This window comes from Crocuta crocuta, unplaced genomic scaffold, assembly GCF_008692635.1.
Source record: "Crocuta crocuta isolate KB4526 unplaced genomic scaffold, BGI_CrCroc_1.0 scaffold1293, whole genome shotgun sequence".
Taxonomy (NCBI): Eukaryota; Metazoa; Chordata; class Mammalia; order Carnivora; family Hyaenidae; genus Crocuta; species Crocuta crocuta.
Window position 1 is genome coordinate 387,220 of NW_027531937.1, and position 9,895 is coordinate 397,114.

General features: G+C 39.2%; 1 protein-coding gene across 3 annotated transcripts; it reads right to left on the bottom strand.

The window, feature by feature from the left end:
- Nucleotides 1-515: 515 nt before the first annotated feature.
- Nucleotides 516-9,888, bottom strand: CWC15 (CWC15 spliceosome associated protein). Of its 3 annotated transcripts, none has more exons than XM_077775025.1 (7): nucleotides 9,828-9,888; nucleotides 8,430-8,568; nucleotides 7,836-7,948; nucleotides 7,112-7,200; nucleotides 5,397-5,510; nucleotides 1,675-1,793; nucleotides 516-688 (listed from the first exon to the last, which is right to left on the bottom strand). In XM_077775025.1, exons 2-7 carry the CDS (start codon nucleotides 8,558-8,560, stop codon nucleotides 559-561), a joined length of 696 nt encoding a protein of 231 aa, XP_077631151.1. In that variant the 5' UTR covers nucleotides 8,561-8,568; nucleotides 9,828-9,888; the 3' UTR covers nucleotides 516-558. The 3 variants fall into 3 exon arrangements, with proteins under 3 accessions (XP_077631151.1, XP_077631150.1, XP_077631152.1); XM_077775024.1 differs by lacking the exon at nucleotides 9,828-9,888 and adding an exon at nucleotides 9,533-9,656; XM_077775026.1 differs by lacking the exon at nucleotides 9,828-9,888 and adding an exon at nucleotides 9,236-9,398.
- Between the last annotated feature and the right edge of the window lie 7 nt (nucleotides 9,889-9,895).

Genomic DNA, 9,895 nt, shown 5'->3' on the forward strand with positions numbered 1-9,895 from the left:
AAGAGAAAACAAACGAGCGCTTGCAGAAGTGAAAGATACCCCATGCACCCTCAGACACATACTCAGGGAGCTTAGAGGTTGAGGACACTCTTCTATACCAAAATGGGGGCCATTTCATCTTCCATCACACTTTTAAAAAACAGAGAAGATATCAACATTAACTGACCTTAAATCAACGTCAAAGAAGTGAGAAGAAATTAATGCACAAAGAAATACAATTCACAAAAGAAAATATGCAATCTTTTATAAGCTGCATACATTTCAACAAAAAAGTTGGGGACACAGATTTAGTTATGTAGATTTTTGAAAACATTTATTGCAAGAAGGTTCCCTTTCCCGTATTAGAAGGAAAACATGACTGGAAATATTCCACGAATGGAAAGTACGTTAAACCAATTCCCAAGTCCTTAACAAATAAGGGATCCATAAAAGAGAGTATATTTTGGAACTTAAAATTAGGGAAGCCTTTGCACAATGTAGACGGGGAAAGAGAAAACAGAACAAAGTCAGAATGATCATTTACATTTTACAGTCTTTAATTAAGCACATAAAACTGTACTATTTAATATATTTTTCCATGAACTTTTTGTGAAATTCAGATCGCAGCGTATCATTTACAAATCTTTTGTCTTTCTTCTGATCATCTACACCTTTTGCACAGTTCTTGAAAACAACATCATCATCCCACCTAAAGGGAAAAGCAAACAGAACACTTACATGTCTGTATCAGGAGACAAGAACAAGTGAGTTGCAAAGCTCAGTCATTACCCAGAAAGATGCTCAACATGTACGTCACTTGATGCAGCAATTACCCCCAAAAGAATAAAGGAATTCTTAATAGGTTGTAATCTTGCTTTATTACAGCAGGAAGGGTAATTCCTTTCTAGAGCATACAAACATTACTTCTGCTGTATGAGAAACTTTAGGTTAAAAAGCCGAAATACACAGGCATAACTGCATAACTATTTAATGTCTTCAGCTCTGAAACAAAGAGGCAGCACCAGATTACGCTGGTTAGTGTAGATACTTCAGGATGACGATAACTGACCGATGTACTATCGTTTAAATTACTGGGTTTTACAGATTTTATACTCTCTCATCAGTCACATTTAGTAATCATCCACTGTAGTGCCTGCATTTTATGGCAACAAAGGAGAAGAAACTACTGGGGTATAACCAGTAAGGCTCATGTGCTGGCCCACATCCACATGTCATTGCCAGAATAAAGAATATTCTGGATGACCCCTCAGAAGGGGGACAGAGCATGAGGAAGTGTGCACATGGATTCCACCCGTAGTTTTCCTCTTATGACCTGGCTATGGTTCTATTAGTCACAAGGACCACCATATGCGGAGTCCTCTGTGTCCTTCTAACGAGTCTCTGAATGTGAAGGGTGGTCGTGGGGACTCTTCCCACATATATCTAAAATGTGAGCTCTGTAGGGCCAACGGCTCAATGCACTGCTCCATCCTGAGTGCTTAGAACAGTACCTGGTACACAGACAGTTATCTGAAATCTACTGAAAGTACATTTTCTTTCCTTCTCCTTCTGTTACTCCAATATCGGATGGAGAAGATGATCAGTGAAAAGGAGGTTTTTAGAGGTTTCTCATAATACAGTTTGGTATAAAACACACAATCTGCAATACATATCCAACCTATTAGTGTAAAGTACCTTCTTTTAACTTTGAAGTTGGCCTGAGGCTGGGATGGGCCAGTGAGATTAAGGAGAGGGTTTCCACTCAAAATGTTTTCCATACGTATTCTTTCTTCTTCAGCTTTTTGTTCTTGTTCCTGTCAATGACACAGAAGGGCTCGTTTACTTACATTAATTCTGGGATCAATCTTCTTGCATAACTATTTTAAAAGACTGTTAGGATTTTATGAGGGAGCTGGAATAAGAATCTAGTTGGGTTTTTTTTTTTTAAAGATATACCAGAAAAGTCTCACTTATGGAAACAATTTGGCCTTTTTACTATAAGTATTGCCTGCTGGTCATCATACATTCATTAGTTCAACTCTGAAATTCTCGAATGCATATTTAAATCTATTTTCATTCTTGAAGTACATACAAAATTCACTGCTCATTCTAAGAGTACATCGATAAATATATTCTAATAATTTAAGAATACATTAAACCTCAAAAAGACACCTTTAGCAAAACTATTACCTTTATTTTTAAAGATGGGCTATACATAACCACGATTAAAAATAGTTTTATTTTGAATTATTAACAATGTAAACGTGCACTTCCAGGACTAGTAACAAGTTATTATTAACCAAGTAGTTCCTAAAATAAAACAAACTATCATGTAAAATCTTACATTCAGTTAACATTCATTTCTACTAATTCACAAGTTTTTCCATTTTGTTATCATTTATCGTTACTAATTTTCCATTTTTATACCTCTCATTCTTCATCAGCAACAAGCTCATCCTTCTTCACTTTTAATTTAGCATTAACCTCTTTAAACTCAAATCACCCTCAGTTTCATTCTTAAAAATATAAATCCCTAGATTTCTTAGCCATAGTAACTGCTGATTTACCTGCTCATGCTTTTTTAAACCAAAGATAAATCCCACTTTATTGTATTTTAGGGATGACAAAAATTGATCAAGGAAAAAGAGACTTTCAATTTAAAATGAACCTAATAAAGTTTTAGATCACTTCAAAAAATAACCTAATTTTCCATACAGGTTGATATTTCATTTTAATATCCAAATATGAGCAACAGATTTCATTTTTAAGAGGTCAAATAACTGGGAAGTAACAAGGTGCAATTTTCAGGGAAATAAGCTGGGAAATTGCTTTAGGTCACTTCCAGATCGTAAGCAAACAAAGTCAGGGACATCCATCATAGATTAACAGTAGATAGCTTTCTAAAAACTATGTATTTTTAACAAATTATTTGATGCCAAAAGTGAAAAGACTTTTCTCTGAAATGCTACAAAAATAAGAGCTCAAATATACACCATACCCAAATTATAATAATAATGTATGTGATATGATAAAGTTTTGGCCACTGTATATGTACATTATTTCCTTCAGAGTCCTGGCCAACTGCCAAACACAGCACTGGGAAAAAAGGTGTCCACTCTTTCGATACTCAGGTACCAGGCACATTATAGTTCACAAACACAGGTGAATAATGACGGCCTACAGATCAAATCCAAACCACCGGGTTTTTGAAAATAAAATGTTACTGGAACATAGTCAACCTCATTCATTACGATACTGTCTGCAGTGGTTTTTGTGCCACAGAGAGCAGAGCTGAACACCTACACTGGAGACTGCATGGTCTCTAGCCTGAAATATCCTGACATATTTACCATCTGGCCCTCTACAGAAAGCCTCCTAGCCCCTGTCATAGGCTGACTGGTTTGAAAATGTGATTTTGGGAAACTTCAAAAATCAGCCACTAGAAAACCAGGCAGCAAAACAGGAACAAAAGAAATAAAACTGTCATTCAACCCCAAGAAACACCAATACATTTTTGTACAAAGAGAGCAGATTAGATGAACCTCTTAAAATTCCAAAATCTTTGTCTAAAATGTTTATACTTGGGGCACCTGGGTGGCTCAGCTGGTTAAGTGTCCAACTGTCCAACTTCAGCTTATGTCATGATCTCACAGCTCGTGAATTTGAGCCCCACACGGAGCTCTGTGCTGACAGCTTGGAGCCTGGAGCTGCTTCAGATTCTGTGTCTCTCTCCCTCTTTGCCCCTCCCCTCGTGCACATTCTGTTTCTGTCTCTCAAAAATAAACATTAAAAAATAAAATAAAAAATAAAATATTTATCTTTCCTAACGGTCAACCAAATGCATTTGACTCTCTTTGCGTACCTAGAGCTGTTAGGCAAGCTCAAAGATTCTGGAATAGAACTGCCCTCTAGTGGTGTGCAAGTGATCTCAGGAAAGTTCTTATAATTCTTTGATTTTTAAAAATTAGATACAATTACAAGCTATCATGGGAATTGTGCCAAACTTGATGAGAATTACATTTAAAATATTCTTCCAATTTGAAATCCAGCAATGTTCTACTTCCCTAGACTCCTCACATGAACCCATGTCAGTCTTTTTCCCTCCTTAAACAGAACAATTCCTGGTTTAAGCTTACACAGAAGCTCATTAAAAAAAGCTGAGTTGTTCTGTTTGAAAGCGGAGGCAGACATCTTCATTTGAATGTCTCATAATGTGTCAAATTCAACCTGTTCCCGAGTTCATCATCTCTTTTCTCTCTGTCTACACACCCATCCTCTGCCATCCCCTGTATTAGTGACTGGCAGCAACATCTGCCCAGAAACTAGGGGTCATCGTGGCTGCCACATCTAATCAGCCACTTCATCTGGTCAATTTTACTTCCTTGACAGCTCTATCAGCATCTACTTACTTCCCTCAACTCCAATTCCTATCATGGAAAATTATAATTGCATGTGCGGATTATTGGAACAGCCTCCTCACTCAGTTCTCTCAATACAACCTCCACGCTTCTGCCAAAGTAACCTTTCCAAACTGCATAATCCATTAAGTTTATTATTCATATTTTCCTGTATTACTGAAATATTCAATAATAAAGAAATAAACATAAAAATAAAATGCATATCCAATCTGATCAATCTCCTGCTGAAATTAACTAGCTCCTCATGGCCTTCAACATCGAGTCCAAACTCCTTTAGCACTGGTTTGTGAACCACTAGTGCTGTGACCTGCTCTAGCTCACCTGTTTCATCTCTTACTGTTGCTACTATGGCTAATTTGTCCAAAGGTTAAAAGTCTGTACTACAGATCCTATGTAATCCTTGTAACTCTCACGGAGACATTCTTTTCTTTCATTGTATATATAAATGGAGAGATTGTGGGGACCCAGAAGTTAGGTAAAATGCCCTAAGTTATATAAAATCTATTAACAGACTGTATCAACATATGCCTGGAAAAGAAGGCTGGAAACAGGAGACCAAGAGATAAAGGTATGGAAACCAATTTGACAACAAATTATATTTTTAAAAAAAGAGGGAGAGAGAGAGAGAGAGAGACAAAGATGGCCTCATTATACCCATGGGCTCTTGGTAGGCCATGATCATATATCATATTCATCTTGGACTCCTCTGACACTTAATGGACAATGACTAAACGTCTGCTCAACAAATGAACAAGGATATGAACAAAGAGCAAATTGATAGAGTTGGTAGGCAAGTCTGAGCCATTTGGAAAGAATTTTTAACACAACCAGGAAAGTTAGGATGTCACAAAAATAATCAGACTTATAGACCTACGAGTGCTGTAATAGCTAAACAGGGCACGGTTTCCAATATAAGATGATATTACTTACATCAAAAAATATTTCTAGTCTAGTAAAGAAGATAGAGAAAAATGTAAATATCTAATATTTTCATTTTACCTTCCTGGCCTGCTCTTCAGCTCTTTCTTTTTTGATTTTTTCTAGTTCTGCAAGAAGAGCTGCAGTGTCATCATCATCACTCTCCTCTTCAAAATCTTCATCTTCATCTTCCTCCTGAAAAAGAATGACAACGGTCCAGTAGATTGGAAAGAAAACACACATTATTCATTTATTTCTCCACAAAAATTACACTTATCAACTCTCTGGGGGCAGGATTAAGTTTCCTGCTGGGAAAGATAAATGTACCTAAATATAATTAAAATCAATGCGCAACCAAAAAATAAAATAAAACCTCACAAACAAGCTTACTAAAATGTCGCATATGTTTGAGAGATTATAACAGCAAATAGTGTAACAAAGTATCTTTCAAACTCACAGGGTCCAAAGAGAATTTACATATGAAAATAGCCCTAAAACCAGAAGGAACACTCCACTGATATGGCGCAGCATATATGTACACAGTGTATCACCCTGAGAGTCAAGTAATTTTACCAGCTCAAAACAACTTTTAAGCCAGGAAGTAAGGATAACCAAAAGTACAAAAAAGGGTGCTACGTTCTCAGAATAATTTCAAACAATGATTAAACCCCATTTAAAACTGGGTTCCCTTTATTTAATTATGGAGTTCACTACTGAATTCAAACTGTCAGGTCTGGAATTAATTGCTGACATATGTATTTAGTTAGATGCTCCCCATGAAAAGCCACTCATTTTTTCCCAATGTATGTAGAAAATTGCAGGTTAATTACAGACTATAAGGTCCCAATGAATTTTAATGCTAACTGATGCACTAACTCTAAAAGCCTTCCACTTGGATCGTTTCCCTCCCTAAGGAGAGGGAGCCATTAAGTTGAGATGCACATCTAGAGAGCCCCTTGGTATCTAATTTGGAAAGGCCCCTGCGTTCAACTCCTGAGGGTGCTAAAGGAGACCCCAGGATGAAGAATGGCTTCTGGAAGTACAGAAAACATGGGCAACCTCCAGAGTTTAGTACAGAGAATTATCTCTTAGGGAAGCTTATTCTTTAATAGAGTACTTCATTATGGCTCTCCAGAGATCAAACTTGCCCTTGAAGTCTGATTACTCTTGTGATTAATAATACTTTTTGTTTAAGAATCAACCACTGGGGCGTCTGGGTGGCTTAGTTGGGTGAGCGTCTGACTTTCGCTTAGGTCATGATCTCGCGGTTCGTGGGTTTGAGCCCTGCGTCGGGCTCTGTGCTGACTGCCAGCTCAGAGCCTGGAGCCTGTTTCGGTCTGTGACTCCCTCTCTCTCTGACCCTCCCCTGCTCATGCTGTCTCTCTCTCTCCTAGAAATAAATAAAAAAACATAAAAAAAAAAAAGAATCAACCACTGGGCACCTGGGTGGATCAATCGGTTAAGCGTCCGACTCCTAATTTTGGCTCAGTTCACGATCTCCCGGTTCATGAGACCAAGCCCTGCATCAGCCTCTGCACTGACAGTGCCAAGCTTGTTTGGGGTTCTCCCTCCCTCTCTCTCTCTGCCCCTCCACTGTTCATGCTCTCACTCTCTCAAAATAAATAAACAAACTTAAAAATCAACCATAAAGCTTAACAATGAAATCATGGCTACATGTGAATACCAGAAAGTAAAAAAAAAATACAACTCCTTCTTAAAGTCAAAAAATAAAAAAAGCATTTCAAAAAACATAAAAAAATTATCACGTGGAGATCAATGGAGGAAACAAAACATACATCTGTTAGAGGATCATCTGCATCAAGGTTGGCAGCAGGAATCTGGTCTAACCGAGGTTTCTTTGACACTGACGAGGAGGTTGTATGTTCTGGGGGAAAACAAACATCACTTAGCTCACAAAAATAAACACTACATTTCTTGTAACATTTTAGGGACATGTGGGCACAAAGAGCGTACATTAGAAGCATTATGATAGCAGGGACAGGAACCACCATGTCTGGCATGTGCCCTTGGTTAAGTATTTGTTGAATAAATTAATGAAAGTATTGATTTTAATATGGGAACTACAGCCTTTCTCAGGAAATTTAGGAAATCGTTTACATATGCTGGAAAAAAAAAAACAAAACCCGACTCTAACTGATGCCTGTAAATGCCTGCCAAAAGCCAGTAACAAAATTAAGAGACCCTTACTGGCAGAAACTATGGGCCTCAACGAATGTGGCTGCTCTCAACGATCAAAAGCTTTATGTGAACTGAAACAACAGCTGCTAGATATCCCCAGATCATCCTGTTCCTTCCACCACAGAAGCACAAGTGGAATTAGAATCAACCTCGTTATCTCCACTAATCACTTAAGTGTTACGGACATCTTAAAGCAAACAATATTTTAAGTTGTTCTAAAGGCAAAGAGATAAAATACCGATGAGTTCCAATTAGAATATGAAAGAAAAACTGTTGTCGACCTAATTTCAGGAGACAAACGTCTGGGGGTAGTGTTAGTACCTCGTGTTGGACGGTCTCTGTTTTTTTCTCTTGCAGCAGCTCGCTCTCTCTCCTCCAGCTCTCTCCTGAAGTCACGGTTGCGAACCTCTTCAGGGGCATCCTGAGTGGTTTGTCTAAACCAGAAACAAATGAGAGCACAAATGTTACTTAAGCAACATGGATACAGCAAGTTTCATCCTTGTGATGTTTCCAATATTTCAGAAAGCCCAAACTGAGTCACATATTTTACCATAAGGGCGCAGATTAATTAAAATGTGTTTTACTTTCTGTTAGCATGTAAACTCAGGGCTCATTACTGTGACACTTTGATTCTCAAATTGATCAGTGCAGACAGTGCATGGGCCCTCTGAGGTAACTATTACTGTGCCATCGACGTATGGAAATCCCAGTTAATAGCAATTTCTGCATCAGTAATATATAGTAGTGCATTATAATCAGAGCATAATTTTAAGGTCAAATACTCTATTGCATTCTATGGCTATGAAGACAGATGGCTTAAGTGATAAATCCTCAAAGATGATACAATCTCATGACCGTGCCATTTAACATTTTCAGTCTTATTTTCTGAACAAGAAAATGAAAAGTCTTCATTACCTATATTTTATCTTTGTATGCGAAGGTAGGTCTCTACTTGAATACTGCTTTGAGAGCTGACTCAAATCACCTTCTCCTTTTCCTCTCCCACCTCTTGCAGGCTCAAATGTTGGTCTAGCTGCTGTCGTCATCTTTTACGCTTTAAGGAAAAATAGTATCCAGTTATTTCCAAAAGGATAAACTCTCATTTCATAAAGTATTCACAAATATCCATCCTTGTGAAATAATTTCCAAAACTCATTCTCCAAAATTCACTTAAATAATCTCAAACATTATTTGAAGAAAACAAATAATGAAGCTCGGGGTGTATGAGGAATATGGTTTCTTAAGGCAGCTCTTATTCAGTGCCAAAAAATCTCTCATGAAGATCTGAGTTTGTGTTCCCCTTCTCCCCAGCTCTGTGACCTTGGCCAAGTCACCCAGCTTAAGCTTCTGTGGAACTGGCAATATCCCTCAAAGGATTATTATGAGAATTGAAATGTCAAAGCCTTTTAACATTTAGCACTGCCACGATTAAGTTTTAAAAATTCTCAACTCAACATGACTCCACCAGTCACCCTAAGGTTTGCATTTTACCTAAACCTCGTACAACAGAAAAGAGGCTAGCAACTACAAGAACAAGGAAATTGTTTTAAAACCACTGACAAAGTTGGTGAGTGTCCTGGAGCAACGTGTGCTGAAGTTTAATTCAGTTACATGGGCAAAATTCTTCAACATCTTTTTGTTGATCTAATTTTCTCCTACAGCAACCGTTATAAGTCAGGTCTTTTGTAGGTTACAAAGCTCAAGACAGGAGAGAGACTCACCCTCAAAGGATTTTGATAAACAAAACTCAGGGACCCATTCCTTACGTAAATCTTGGTTTTGAGGTGTCAAGAGCAGTGCCTAGATGTGGCTCCTAAAGCCCGTTAAGCGTCCGAAAAGCAGGAGTGTAGGGACGCTGGGGGAACTGGTATACTTCTCTAGATTTTCAAAGAGGGAAAAGGGGTGTATGCAGAGGGAGAAAGTGGGTTATGTGCCGCTGGGGGCGCCGCCGCCTGCCCCCCCGCCCCCCCGTATTATTATCACTCCCGCCTCCCGGGGGCTCGCCTTCAGACTATTACCAGAAACTCGAGGACTCTTCACCCAAGGCCCGACTCGCAAGGTGTCGGGGGGCTGGAAGGGCGTGGACCCTACTAAACGCCGTCTGCAAAGCTGCCTTCACGCTGCGGGCTCCGCGACCCGCCTGGGACTNCTTCTCCGCCCGCGCCCGGCTCTCTACTGCCGCCTCCGACCCCAACCACCCTTTCCCGCCCCTCTCGGACAACAGAGACAACCGCGATCTTCCTGCCGCTCACGTCGGCCGAGGTCTAACGCCGCAGCCCCCGGAAATCATACAGACACCATTACGACTCTTACCTCCCAGAAGCCTCTGCGCCCAGGGCCAGGGCCCAAGACCCGGAAGCAAACCCCAAGCTCTTACGTCT